The sequence below is a fragment of the Lampris incognitus genome, chromosome 9 (assembly GCF_029633865.1).
Source record: "Lampris incognitus isolate fLamInc1 chromosome 9, fLamInc1.hap2, whole genome shotgun sequence".
NCBI lineage: Eukaryota > Metazoa > Chordata > Actinopteri > Lampriformes > Lampridae > Lampris > Lampris incognitus.
Window position 1 is genome coordinate 20,099,774 of NC_079219.1, and position 15,401 is coordinate 20,115,174.

The 15,401-nt window shown below is 44.8% G+C and overlaps 1 protein-coding gene across 1 annotated transcript in view; it reads right to left on the bottom strand.

The window, feature by feature from the left end:
• LOC130117990 (uncharacterized) overlaps window positions 1-11,224 on the bottom strand; it is a 33,247-nt gene extending 22,023 nt beyond the window's left edge. Inside the window, exons 1-3 of the mRNA XM_056286279.1 lie at window positions 10,724-11,224; window positions 3,463-3,825; window positions 2,329-2,697 (exon numbers count right to left, since the gene is read on the bottom strand). Of these exons, the coding sequence (XP_056142254.1) occupies window positions 2,329-2,697; window positions 3,463-3,825; window positions 10,724-11,116 (1,125 nt within the window). The 5' untranslated portion in view covers window positions 11,117-11,224. The remainder of the gene's footprint in view (window positions 1-2,328; window positions 2,698-3,462; window positions 3,826-10,723) is intronic.
• Window positions 11,225-15,401: the final 4,177 nt, after the last annotated feature.

A 15,401-nucleotide genomic window follows, 5' to 3' on the forward strand; every position in this document is an offset into this window, starting at 1 on the left:
TGATCAGCCACAGCATGAAGATATGCAAAAGAGTAATAGAAACTAGGTTAAGAGGAGAGGTGACAATTAGCGAGCAGCAGTATAGTTTCATGCCACAAAAGAGCACTACAGATAAGGTTTGCTTTGAGAGTGTTGATTGGGAAGTATAGAGAAGGTCAGAAGGAATTACATTGTGTCTTTGTGGATTTAGAGAAAGCATATGACAGGGTGCCGAGAGAGGAGGTGTGGTATTGTATGAGGAAGTTGGGAGTTGCAGAGAAGTATGTAGGAGTGGTGCAGGATATGTATGAGGGAAGTGTGACACTGGTGAGGTGTGCGATTGAAATGGCCGATGGGTTCAAGGTGTAGGTGGGATTATGTCAAGGATATGCTCTAAGCCCCTTCTTGTTTGCAATGGTGATGGACAGGTTGACAGATGAGATCAGACAGGAGTCTCCGTGGACTATGATGCTTGCGGATGACATTGTGATCTATAGCGAGAGTAGGGTGCAGGTTGAGGAGAGCCTGGAGAGGTGTAGGTATGCACTGGAGAGAAGAGGAATTAAAGTCAGTAGGAGCAAGACGGAATACCTATATGTGAATGAGAGGGAGGACAGTGGAATGGTGAGGATGCAATGAGTAGAGGTGACGAAAGAGTATGAGTTTAAATACTTGGGGTCAACTGTCCAAAGTAACAGGGAGTGCAGAATAGAGATGAAGAACAGAGTGCAGGCAGAGTGGAGTGGATAGAGAAGAGTGTCAGGAGTGGTTTGTGACAGAAGGGTACCAGCAAGAGTTAAAGGGAAGGTTTACAAGTTGGTTGTGAGACCAGCTATGTATATGGTTTGGAGAAAGTGGCACTGAAGAAAAGACAGGAGGTGGAGCTGGAGGTGGCAGAGTTGAAGATGCTAAGATTTTCTTTGGGAGTAATGAAGAAGGACAGGATTAGGAACGATTATATTAGAGGAACCACCCAGGTTGGACGATTTGGAGACAAAGCAAGAGAGGCAAGATTGAGATGGCTTAGACATGTGTGGAGGAGAGATGCTGGGTATACTGGGAGAAGGATGCTGAATATGGAGCTGCCAGGGAAGAGGAAAAGAGGAAGGCCAAAGAGGAGGTTTATGGATGTGGTGACAGAAGACATGCAGCTGGCTGGTGTGACAGAGGAAGATGCAGAGGACAGGAAGAAATGGAAATGGATGATCCGCTGTGGCGACCCCTAATGGGAGCAGCTGAAAGTAGTAGTAGTAGTAGTAATAGTAGTAGTAGTAGTAGTAGTAGTAGATCAGACAAGGCCACCTTCTTCCATTGCTCTATGGTCCAGTTCATACACTCAACATGCCCATTGTAGGTGCTTTCAGCGGTGGACAGGGAATATCATAGGCACTCTGACCGGTCTGCGGCTACGCAGCCCCCATACACAGCAAGGTGCGATGCACTGTGTGTTCTGACACCTGTCTATCATAGCCAGCATTCACTTTTTCAGAAATTTGAACTACAATAGCTCTCCTGTGGGATCGGACCAGACGGGCTAGCCTCCGCTCCCCATGTACATCAATGAGCCTTGGGTGCCCATGACCCTATCGCCAGTTCACCGGTTGGCCTTCCTTGGACCACTTTTGGTGGGTACTGACCACTGCCTACCAACAACACCTCACAAGACCTGCCGTTTTGGAGATGCTCTGACCCAGTCGTGTAGCTATCACAATTTGGCCCTTGTCAAAGTCAGTCAGATCCTTACGCTTACCCATTTTTCTGCTCCCAACACATCAACTTCAAGAACTGACTGTTCAGTTTCTGTCTAATATAGTCCACCCCTTGACAGATCCAACTGTAATGAGATAACCAATGTTATTCACTTACCTGTCAGTGGTCTTAATGTTTTGGCTGATCGGTGTAAATGGAAAACTTGAATAACAAACTTTGAATAACAAATGTTGTACTGAGATAACAAAAACAGCCTAGATATTGCAGAAATAAGTTTTCACACTCGTTTGAATTGGCAGTTACCAATTAAAGCGGTTAAATAAACATATAAAGGCAGTAGAATTTTTTTCATTAGGTCTTGTCAAACCTTTTCCACTTTTATCTTGAATATTATCAGTCACTATCGAGCATAGAGATTATTTTTCTTAAAACCAGTTGATGGGAGTGGAACTGATACACATGTGGTTTATGTAAGAACATCACACATCAATGAAGGTTCACTTATTCCCTCTGACTTACATTTTTGCCTGTTATGGCATTTTGGAGGATAACGCAGTGAATTGACTTTGCATTGCATTTCCTACCTGTAAATCGTATTTTCACCAACTCGTTACACCTCAGAAAGGTTTGCTGACTCACCTCTATGCACTTCTCCTCTGGAAAAGAGTCGCAGCTCAGCTCGTTTGGCCATGAGTAGCCAAAATTCCTCATTAAACTCTCACAGCCCTGTTTGACTCTCTCACACAGGGACTTGCAGGGCCACAGCATTTCCCCTCCCACACACTGGGGGGCGTACACCGAGCACAGGAAGAAGCGGATATCCACAGAGCAGACCAATTTCACCAGCGAGTCCCAAAAAGACAGCTTGGTGGCAACTTCTGTTTGACTCTTGTGTCCCAGGACATTTGGCATTACGGTTTGGTTGTAGGAAATTCCCTCACACATTGGGATTGTGATGGGCTGGCACATCCCCCCAGTACTGCTCACCTCAGACTGTGTCAAGTTAAACTAGAAATATAAATCAAAAGCACAAAAACACCATTTGAAAATATGTTTAGGAAGTCTGTATAGAAATATGACTTTGTGTGACTCAGAATTGAACACCGTGAAAAGCTGAAAAGATTACATTTGGAAGTGAAGAGTTGGAGTGATAAGTGGACCAAAACAAGCTGATTGACAATTTGTGCCCACCAGGCAATGCAGAGGGGAATAAATGAACCAATAAAAGTGAAAATATTAAATTTGTTCATCTATTTATTAATATAATTTCAAATAATTTTTTTCCTTATATTGCCACAGTTAATTTAGTTATTGTGGCATTTCCAGTGTTCCACAGATTCAACACTAGTCACTATTTTCCTAAACATAAGCCACTAACATTTCCTTGAATATATATGTGTGATGTTCAGTATTAGGGGAATACACCTTTAAGGACACAGGGAGTTATGGGATAGTAAACAGAGCAGCCATGGGAGCGGGAAGGTAGACGAGAGTCAGTCGGATTATGTGCACATTATGCATGGAGCGAAATAAACATGCCGAAGTTCCACGGCTAATTCAGAAACGGTGTTATCATCTGTGAGAGTGAAAAGTAGGTCATTACAATATGTACTAATGATTAAGTCTTAAGTGATGTCTTTTTGGTCTGTACAAGTAACAGTTTCATAAGTGCCGTAACATCAAGTGGATTGGAGCACTCCCCCCTCCCCACCTGTGTTCTTTAATGATGAGAACTGTTGTTTGTAATCTCACTGCTCTCAGACATGAACTTACATGTTCACATGACTCTGTTGTGAATGCTTCACAGTTCAATTGCTGCGGCCAAGTGAAGCCAAATTTCTCCATGAGACTCTGACAGCCCATCCGAGACTGCTCACAAAGCACTTTGCAGACCGGGCGTGCTCTCCCTGACACACACTCAGGAGCGTACACGGAGCACAGGAAAGGCCTCAGCTGAGGGGAACATTCCACTTTGACGAGCGGGTAAAACTGATGGACTTCTAAACCGGCATCTTCCTGAGTTCTGTGGCCCAATAGACTGGGCATGACCGTTTCTTTGTAAGGCAGGTCCGAACAAAGGGGAATAGTGATCGGCTGACATGTCCCAGCGGGGGTTGGAGGAGAGCTTCCCAGACCCTGCGTGAGAAGAGATCAATGAGTTTGAAAATTATCCATTTATCTTTGTGTATACATTTTCAGCACTGAGATGAAACATTCATCCATGATGACTTTCCCTAACCTCCAATCCCTGTATCACCATAGAATTGTGAAATCAAAGAAGAAAAAGGAGACCACAGGCATTGATTACTTTGCTGATAACTTAAATGCAAAATGATCACCACTAACCCTTTTCCATGATAAAACACAATTACCACAAAATGTTCCACAAATAATCAAAAACAATGATTATCTTATTATGCACAGTGGCTATATAAAGTCTACACATCCCTGTTAAAATGGCAGGTTTTTCTGATGTAAAAAAATACCAAGATAAATCATGTCAACTTTGTACTCCCTTAATGTAAAATTGCAACCCATAAAAATAAAGTGAAAAACAAAACATTTTCAGGAAATAAAATAAAAACACAAAACTTGGAATAACGTGGTTGCATAAGTGTGCACACCCCTAAACTAATACTTTGTTGGAGCTTTTTTTTTTTTAATTTCATTACAGCACTCAGTCTTTTTGGGTAAGAGTCTATCAGTTCAGCACATCTTGATTTGGTAATATAATCCCACCCTTCTTTGCAAAAACCTTGCATATCCATCAAATTTCAAGGGCATCTCTTGTGCACAAGCAACCCTCTTCAGGTCACCCCACAGATTTTCTATTGGTTTCAGGTCTGGGCTCTGGCTGGGCCATTCCAAAACATTGAACTTCTTTTGGTGAAGCCTTTCCTTTGTTGATTTGGATATATTGTGAGCTCATGGTCTGGGAAAAACACTAACAGTAATAATAATAAATCAATCTTATATAGTGCTTTTCTAACACTCAAAGTTGCTTTACAATAAACTGGGTGAAACAAGACAACAGATAAACATGACACAGACATACAGGGGTGGATGGGCGGGGGCTACGAGAGGGAGAAGCAGCAGCCACACACGATGCCTGCAGTACTCTCCGAATTAAACAGACACAGAAGGGCAAGAAAAACAAAAAACAACAGCACTGCAGATGTTGATTTTGTGTAGGGGTTTACTCCTGTAGCCTATTCCTCCCCCGAGGTTACCAGTGGCACTATTTAACCCATAGCTGGGGGCTGGTTCGTGGGCATCAGGGAATATCCACACACCGGTGGGCCTGCGTACTGCACGTCCAGGGGCCAGACCTCCTCCGAGTCCCTTGTAGATCAGCCAGGGTCAAGGTGTACCCAGTTACCATGTGTCGCCATGAGGAGGCACTACATAGGGCTTGCTGTTGGAGAGGCTATGTACTGGCAGGGAGAGACTTACACGCTCAGCTCTCTTGTTCGCATTTCTGCTAGCCAACGGTGAAGGTTGAGAGTGAGACATGACAGGCACAGAACACTACACCAACACACTAGACGCTTCACAACAACCCCACTTCTTACACACCCAATGGCAGTGGAGTTTCTAACTAGATTGTTCAACACAATCTTGGAAAGTGAGAGGATGCCTGAGGAAGGGAGAAGAAACATACTGGTACCAATTTTTAAGAATAAGGGCAGAGTGACAGAGGAAGATGCAGAGGACAGGAAGAAATGGAAATGGATGATCCACTGTGGTGACCCCTAATGAGAGCAGCCGAAAATAGTAGTAGTAGAACATGGACGAATGATGCAAAGTGAAGACAAGAAAAACATTTTTGCCATCCTGGAAACAACAGTTTGATGGAAAATGACGACGTAAAATTAACCATTTGCTGTTCAGTATGTCACGGTTTCCAAGTTAGTGTAGATCAAGTGGGCTTTGTCTTTAGAGCAGCAAAAGACTATTGTAAACAAACCCTCGAAGCTAATCACAAGAGCTGACAGCACATAGCCAGCAAGCTAGCCAAACATGTAGCGAACAACCCCTCATCTGGGAATTTTCATGGCATCTCAAAGTCCTGGATAGATTAATGAAAAAATGAATGAGTGCATACAAATGTCCAATCCCAATGCCCCCCTCCGAATTCACTCTCAGTTTGGAATGAGCTTTGTCCACTTAGTGTTCACCCCACTATATTTGTCTCATTTCTGTACTGTGTCCGCCATTGTTGCAGCTTCCTCTTGGATGTGTGATTAAGGTTTTGATCTGGCACCTGGTCACTACGTTTTTATAGAGTCCCGCTGCCCAAAGGTAAACGCCCAGAAACGTCCCGTACACAGCAAAATACGTAAATACAGAGGACAGGGTCTCTGCAGATACAGACACTGCCACACACGTCTACTGGGTCATAAGTGATGATTGAGAGGGATTATTTCTGTATGAGTCTATACATTGAGTTGTAGGAGAATCCTATTCGTTCTACCTTTAATACTATTGCAAAGGCTTTCAGATATAACATTTTGGTGTCTGCATTTACCTATTTTCACTCTAAAAATCACAAATATTTACTGCTTTTATGTACACAAGAAGACATTAAAGTATTGGTATCGGTATACTAGCCTTGGTATTACTTGGTATTGGATCGAAAAGAAAATCAGTGGTATCGCCCATTCCCAGCTGCACAGGCTCGAAATGGTATAAATAGGAATGGGACAGAACTTTACGACATATCAAATTACTGTGACGACGCCAAAACATGTTTGGTACTATTGTGGGTAAAAACGTAAAATAAAAAATTTCATTATTAGTTTTTTACTTTCTTCACGGCCAAGGTACTTAAGGGACTGACTTCATGATTTGAACGTCTTGTGGGCTCTTGCCTTACAGAGTTGGATGAGAGATAATTGTCAAATAATAAATTTACTAATTTTTATCAAAACAGCATCATTAAGCAAAATACATAAATAAAAGAAACTGTTCAGGAATAAACTAGGTGTGTAATATAGCATATGCTTGCATTCCTGATTTCATATGTTTTTATGTACCATCTCATATCTGTGTGGCACAGTGGCGCAGTGGTTAGCATTGTCGCCTCACAGCAAGAAGGTCCTAGGGGGCAGTCCAAACTTGGGGGTCGTCCCAAGTTGTCCTCTGTGTGGAGTTTGCATGTTCTCCCCGTGTCTGCATGGGTTTCCTCCGGGTGCTCCGTGGGTTTCCTCCCACAGTCCAAAGACATGTAGGTAAGGTGAATCGGCCATACTAAATTGTCCCTATGTGTGTGTCGGCCCTGTGATGGACCGGCGGCCTGTCCAGGGTGTCTCTCCGCCTGCCGCCCAGTGACTGCTGGGATAGGCTCCAGCATCCCGTGACCCTGAGAGCAGGATAAGCAGTTTGGATAATGGATGGATGGATCTTATATCCATGTTAATGTGGTGTTTCTTTGTAGATTTAGGCATATCAGCGCACCCAAATTGCCAGGCTCAACACCCATTTGTCCTTCCATGCTTGTTTGTTTAGTTTTTTGAATGCTTTCGGGCTTCCCCTGGTAGCTCTGTGTTTAACGTCAAAACGCTATGAACGGTGGGCAATTCCCTCAGGCAAAGTCTTTTATAAAGGGCTCAAAATGTCTGCGAGAACCCTCATGCACTTGTGACAAGTTAAAATGGTAACACACTAATGGTCTGCCACAGTGGATTCATGATTTGAAATGGCTTAAAACCCAGTAAAAACTCATATTCCTCATGGTTAAAAATCGTTGTCAAAAGACAAACTATCATACCATCAGTGATCTGCAAAGTAACCTTAATCAGCTAACCTGAGATCGGTTACTCATGCCTGTCTTCCCCCTCTTCAGAGGTACAACATTTTGTAGGCACTGCTGGGATGTTTATAGTCTGTGAGTTTCATTCTGGTGAGTCACACCAGCATGAAATCCACAGGTAATATATGTGAACAGTGGGATCCACCTGTAGATTTAAGTCACCTTGGTGAGGATCAGAGACAGGTAGTGAAACAGATGCTTAGGCAACAGTGTCAGTCCTTCTCAAAGTCGGACGATGATATTGGCTGTATTGAAAAGCTGCATATGACCATCTCCCTCAAAGACACTGAACCAGTCAAACGCACATACAGATCAGTGCCTGGTCCCCTGTACCAGGAAATGAAGGGTTACCTCCACGACCTAATAGGACAGGGCTGGGTCAGAAAGTCAAACTTCTCATACTCCTGTTGTGCGCATTAGAAAAAAAAGATGGCACCCTTTGGTTGTGCAATAGATTACAGAGACCTGAACAGCAAGACCCATCCGGACCAGCAGCCTATCCCCCAGTTCCAAGACATCGTGGACACTCTAGGTGGTAAGCCCTGGTTTTCTCTCCTAGACCAGGGGAAAGCTTACCACTAGGGATTCATGTCAGAAAAAAGCAGACCACTGACAGCTTTTGTTACACCATGGGGGCTTTATGAGTGGATTCACATCCCATTCGGCCTCATGAATGCCCCTGCGGCCTTCCAATGTTGTATGGAGGAATGCTTGGAAGGGCTTCGGGACAACATCCGCATTCCTTATCTGGATGTCACTAGTCTTCAGTCGAACCTCCAACAACCATGTGAAAGATGTACAGAAAGTGCTACAACACCTCAGAAAATATTGCATCAAACTCAAGCCAAGTAAGTGTGATCTATTCAAACCCGAGGTCCGCTATCTGGGCAGAATAGTCTCTGCAGAGGGCAGTAGAGTTGATCCAGCCGATTTTGAAGCTCACTAGAAGACATCAGACCTCAGCCTGTGGGCCTATTCGGAAAAATTATGGGTCTACTCATCTACTATAGGCAGTACATATGAACTCACGAAAGCTGACTCGGATGGCGCTCCTGACAACAACAGGAAACCAAAAACACAGTTAAAGAAAGTGAGCAAATGCCATGTGGTGCCCTCACACAAGCCGATCATTTGGACAGACCAGCACCAACAGGTACTTGAACATCTGATTGACTGTTTGCTCCATCCACCAGTGTTGGGCCTCCCTGAATTCACTCAGCCATTCCTTGTACACACTGATGCTTCACACCACGGCTTGGGAGCAGTACTATATCAAAAACAAGATGGCAAGCTTAGAGTCATTGCTTATGGCTCTCGCACATAAATGGCAGCCGAAAAGAACTATTGTAAACTACTAATAAGACACGTTAGCCCCTAACTAACGGGTCTGACCCTTTAGCTGAGCGGTTAGCGATGTCGCCTTGTGGTGCAGTACACCTCGTATCGAATCCCGCACCGGGCAAGAAAATAACCGATTACACTATGATCTCCATGCAGGCAAGGTAGAATTCATGGCTTTAAAATTGGCAATCATTGACAAGTTCCGTGATTATCTGTACTATGCTCCAACTTTTACTGTGTACAGTGATAACAACCCGCTCACCTACATTCTGTCGACTGCAAAACTGAACGCGATCACTTTCAGGTGGGTTGCTGAGTTCACTCATTTCCACTTTACGATTAAGTACAGACCTGGGAGGGAGAACAGTAACGCTGATGCTTTGTCGAGAATGCTGCTGGATGTAGAGTCAAGTGAGAGAATGTTCTGAGGAGCTGCCGCCTAACACTATCGCTGCCGCCATACAAGCTATTGACGCCAACACACGACGATTTGACAGCACGACAGCCCTGAACCCTCACAGATGTAGCGGGAACGCGTGTCCAAGTCTGTAAGTGTGGACATTGGGACTGAGCCAAAGACTGTGTTCCACATTGTTCTGTGCTACGCCTAGAAATGTCAGGATATTAATGTCTGTGGGTTTAACGGGAGTTCTAGTGATTTTTAACTGTATTGTGTTTTTTGTTAAAGTACTATGTGCCGGCAAAGCTGAAATCTGGGAGTTTTACCCATTAATATATTATTTTATCCATTTGGCTACTTTATCATAGCTGGAGACCCTCTCCATAGTCCGCTGTTGAAATGTTGACCGGGTAGGGCGAACAATGGTGCAACAGTAAACGTGTTCCTACTCGGGCATGAATTAAATGTGATGATGATATTACGATACTTTTGTCAGACAGTCTAGCAATTCTACAATCGTACATTACAGTTGAACAGCACCTAGCAAAATCAGGGGGCAGTCCGGAAACCATCGTCACAGCCGGGACGCGAACCCGTATTTCCCACTCCGTAAGATATTGGTAACCAGTCAACTAAGGGCTCCAATCCGTTAATCAAGGACCAACGTGTCTACTTATCCATGCACGTTACACTACCCCCCTCCTTCGGGAAGCATATCAGTTCCCTCACGGCTCTGGGCGCACGCGCTTCCGATAACCTCAGTTTCACCGTCCCACTTCTAACACCAATGTAGCGAGAATTCAGGGAGCAATCTGGGAGACAGTCGGCACAGCCGGGACGCAAACCCATGTCTCCCACTCCGCAAGCGACAACGTTAACCAGTCGACTAAAGGGTCTCACCTGTTAGTCAAGGACCAACGTGTCTACTTATCCATGCACGTTACAATACGTTCGATTGCCTGTTAGCTTCGGTCTGAGGATGCCAGTTTTACAAGGGCGGGAAGTATCTACCGTCGAGTTTAGCGGCACACGACCTTTTATTGTTTGTAGTTCTTGCAGCCGGAGGGAGGGACAGATTGGAGATCCCGGATTTCTGTTTTAATATTTCATATCGTAATGCTCAACTTGTAAAAAAACAAAAAAAGCAAAACAAAAAAACCCCGCTCAATTCTCTTCAAGAAGGGCAAAGCCATATCTAATAGATTATTAGAAGTCTATTACAGAGACGTTGGGGGTAGCAGCTGGATGGATGCTGCAGTGGAGAATGTCATTTACGGTCAGTGTTCGTTCGCACACTTGTTGAAGAAGGGGGCCGTGTCGCTCAATAAACGCTGTCTGCCTAAAATGAGATAGAATAAATGAAAAGCCGCAAGTCCGAAGATGTTTTCAACGCCTGCCGACAGCTTCTTCTCTCGGTTTACTGGCGGATCGCAAACCACTTTAAGGCGCACACCGCCGGCACATTATCATGTTTTACTTACGCTGAAACAGTCGTCGTCCGGAAATACATCACAGCGGGCCGCTTCCGGCCAGCCCAGTTGTCTTTCCGCGAGGGCGGACGCGCAGTCGCGCTTCACACGCTCACAGAGCGCGCGGCACGGCCCAGTGGCGCGCCCAGCCCCCGCGACGCATTCCGGTGCAACCGCGCGGCACGCAAACGCGGCGATGTCCGGGGAACAGTGTGTCATCACGATTTGCCGCATGAGCCGCAGGTCGTGATCCCGGAGGCCGGCGGGGCGCGGCGTGCTGTAGCCCGCGTCCACGCAGAAGTCCACCGTCACCGGCCTGCACGACAGCTGCCCGTCTTTGTTTTTTCTTCCCCAAACGACGAGCGGAGAGGACAGTAGCAATCCCAAGGATAGCAAGAAGATCATAGTTGTCGGTGATCTCGGGAAACCGTCCTGAGCTGTTTTTGAAATAAATCTTCCCCCTTGGCTGTTTGGAGCGTGTGTTCGTGTTGTGTTGTGTTGTGTTGTGTTGTGTTGTGTGAGCTGCTGCTCCTGCCGTTTTATTATAGGGGGCTGGGGATAATCCAGGCAGATGTCAAGAAGAAGAAAAAAGCACAAAAGCCCCTGAAACCCGCCCCAAACAGTCCTCAAACTAGACCAAACTAGACCATTCCAGCATACATGTGGTGTCAATTGAATCAAAGGCATCAGCTGGAACATCTCCCTCAGCTGATGTTACATTTTAGTTCGCAGTTTATCTTGGAATGAAATTGTTTTTTTACTATAAAATTCATTTGTGTGTGTGTACACACACACACACACACACACACACACACACACACACACACACACACACACACACACACACACACACATACACACACACACACACACACACACACGGAGCGCCACCAGCCATGAAGAGAGGATGCGCCACTGTTTCATAAAGTCACCCTCCCACACAGAAGGGCAGCATTTAATCCCACATGTGGACATACTGGTTAATGTGCTCTTAAGCAACATATTTAGGCCATACTCTGTCCAGGGGTACTACACTAACTCACAGATTATTCTCCCAACCCAGCATAGAAGGAGAGTTTCTTCCTCAAATGGAGAATTACAGATCATTGAAGAAAAAAACGAAATGCCCCAAAACAAAACAAAAAAAGGAATACTTTTCTGTTGCTGCATATTGCATGGATTTTGTCATTTGGCATACAGAGGGTAGGGAGGTGAAAGGAGTGTGCCTGTGTGAATTTTGATAATGCATCACTTTAGAAACAGTCACTGTCTGTATTGTCTGAATCAGAATCAGAATCATGTTTATTGGCCATGTAGGTTTGCACAAACATGGAATGTGACTCCGTTTCATTTCTCTCTCTGTGTACTTAACATAGAATAACAATACTACAACACAACAATTTTCAAATATATACACAAGGTTTGACTTATACAGGTGAAATAAGAGATGATAAAGTGCAATGGTGCAGAGAATATATCAAAAATGCTGAAATAAATGTTAGCAGGTTACTATACATATAGATGGACATGACAGAGCACACCAGTATACATACAATGGTCAATACAGTATATACAAAATGGTTTATTGACAGTGTTCAGCGTTCATTTGAATGACAGCCCGCGGAAATAAACTCTTTTTTTTAAAATATCTGGTTGTTTTAGGGTACAGTGCTCTGTAGCGCCTACCAGACGGGAGGAGTTGGAACAGGTTGTGACCAGGGTGTGATGGGTCTGCAGTGATGTTGCCCGCCTGTTTCCTGACTCTGGAGGTGTATAAATCCTGAATGGAGGGCAGGTTGGTACCAATGATTTTCTTTGCAGACCTAACTGTACGTTATAATCTGTCCCTGTCCTGTTTGGTGGCTGATTCAAACCAGACAGTGATTGATGTGCAGAGGACAGACTGGGTTATTGCAGTGTAGAACTGAGTCAGCAGTTCCTGAGGCAGGTTGAATTTTTTGAGCTGGCAGAAAAAGTACATCTTCTGCTGGGCCTTTTTGATGATTGTGTCTCTGTTGGATGCCCACCTTAGGTCCTGGGAGATTGTGAAACCCAGAAATCTGTAGGTTTTCACCATAGACACCGTGCTGTGAGTGTGGTGGTGGGGGGGCAGTGTTGAGGGTCTCCTCCTGAAGTCCACTGTCATCTCCATTGTTTTGAGCATGTTCAGCTACAGGTTGTTATGGCCGCACCAGAGGGCCAGCTGATCAACCTCCCGTCTACAAACCCCAATTCCAATGAAGTTGGGACGTTGTGTAAAACGTAAATAAAAACAGGATACAATGATTTGCAAATCCTTTTCGACCTATATATTCAATTAAATGCACTACAAAGACAAGATATTTAATGTTCAAACTGATAAACTTTATTGTTTTTTGTTTTTGTTTTTGCAAATATTCACTCGTTTTGAATTGATGTCTGCAACACGTTCCGAAAAAGCAGGGACAGGGGCATGTTCACCACTGTGTTACATCACCTTTCCTTTTAACAACACTCAATAACCGTTTGGGAACTGAGGACACTAATTGTTGAAGCTTTGTAGGTGGAATTCTTTCCCATTCTTGCTTGATGTACGACTTCAGTTGCTCAACGGTCCGGGGTCTCCGTTGTCGTATTTTGCGTTTCATAATGCACCACACATTTTCAATGGGAGACAAGTCTGGACTGCAGGCAGGCCAGTCCAGTACCCGTACTCTTGTACTACTACACTACTGTGTGTGTGTGTGTGTGCGTGCGTGCGTGTGTGTGTGTGTGTGTTTTCAAAGTAAGTGACACTCCGCCTGCGTACCCGCTTGGATCCGCGGGGTCTCAGTGTACCCCCGATGACAGGGAGACAAGCGCTCCGCGAGTAAACGCCAGGCGGGCTACGCGTGGTAACTATGGAAACGGCTTCTGTGCGCCACTGTATCCTTGCCGGTACAACTGTATTTTCTTTATAGGCTTCAGCTACATATCAAAATATACCTTTATAGAAATATTGCAAGAATCTATAACTGAAATACATAACTACTAACTTTCAAATTAGTTCAGTCAATCAGTTGGCTAGTGAGCTGAAGAAAGATATAACTGTTAGGAAACAGATATATATCTCAGGACAGTTATATAGCTCAGGGAGCTCACACACGGCGAGGATCAGTCTCTCGTCCATTTTGTGGGGGGCCACTGTATGGCGTCACACTGCGCGCCGCGAGGAAAAACTTCAAGACAATTCCACGCTGGCAGCGGGTGGGCGTGTGCGTGAGACGAGCACTACCGCGACAGTTTCACGGGACTGCGCCCGCTTGTCGCGCCACCTGACGGATTGCCCGTGCCTCCCTACCTGCGAGCTGGCGTCTCATTGACAATGAACTACTCAGGCGCGCCAATTGCCCCCCGTCTGAAAAGACCATTAGAGGAAAATACGTTTTTTTTTTATTTACCACGTTAATTTTGAATAGCATTAATTTGAAAGTGTAATGAAAAGACATGTGTGTTAGGTTGATTCTCCTGCCATTGCCCTTGACCAAGGCACTGGCCTTAGAACCGGAGTCAACGTGCAGATTAATAAAGTCACCTTAATAAAAAGAGCAAACAAAGATGACATTCACCTCTCTGAGAAAACTAAACTCATCCTTTTTCGTCTTCCTTTTTGAACACTGCCGCAAGTGAAACCCATCTTTTCTTATTTGTCTTTTTTGCGATAACAGTTAAGGTCTTGATTTATTTACAGTGGTTTCCTCCTATACTCTGGTGTGAGCGGTCTCATCTGATTCAGCTTGTGGTGTATGGCTGAGTGAACGTCTGCAGCGAGGAGGGGAAACATGCTTGCGGTTTGAGCAAGAGCCCTGCCCGGGACTGTTTTTGTAGTCCCGCTCCCGCAATGTGCGTGTTACACTCCCGCAATGTGCTTGTTACACTCCCGCACACATTCTGACCATTCAGGCCCACACAGCAGCAGAATTCCACTGGTCTTGTTTCGTCTCCCGTCCCGCAGAGAAAACGCCCCATTGTGCTGTGTACTATTAATAAAGCGGTATATACCTGTCGGTAGTAACGGAGCGAAATTACGTTCTAGTGCATAATTACATTGATACTAATGCAATAATTACGGATCTTCCAGTGCAATAAGTACACATATTCTAGGGCAAAATTAAACTATTTATTCGATTTATTATTTTAGAACCTGTTATTTGTTTTGCTGAGGTTGTTTTGCGTCTCCCTGTGCCTTTTAACGCACTGATCGGGTGTATTCATACATGACACTCTGATGTATCAAAAACATTGCGCCATTAAACGCAACCGAAAGTTTTGTTTTTTTAACCGCCGCTCCCGCCCGCAGCAACATTAAAACCGCCGCTCCCGCCCGCAGCAACGTTAAAACCGCCGCTCCCGCGAGATTTGCGTCGGCACCACAACCCCAACGCAGCCCTCTCGTTTGAACTTGTGGCAACATGCGCCTGTCTCCCGCAGGGCCTTTAAAATGCATCTCGCCGGCGTTGTTTTGTGCATCTCTTCATATCTCAGCAGACACCGAGTGGTTTGTGTAGGTTACTGTGATGTGCTCTGATTTCTGCCTTGCAATATCTGCAGTATGTTTTGCTTTCATGTGTTGGCATATATATTTCCTCTCCTCTCCATTAGTCTCCTGGGGCTGGAACAACTTTCCAGAAGGAAAGATGCAGCTCTGATGGGTAAGATAACATGGCGACAC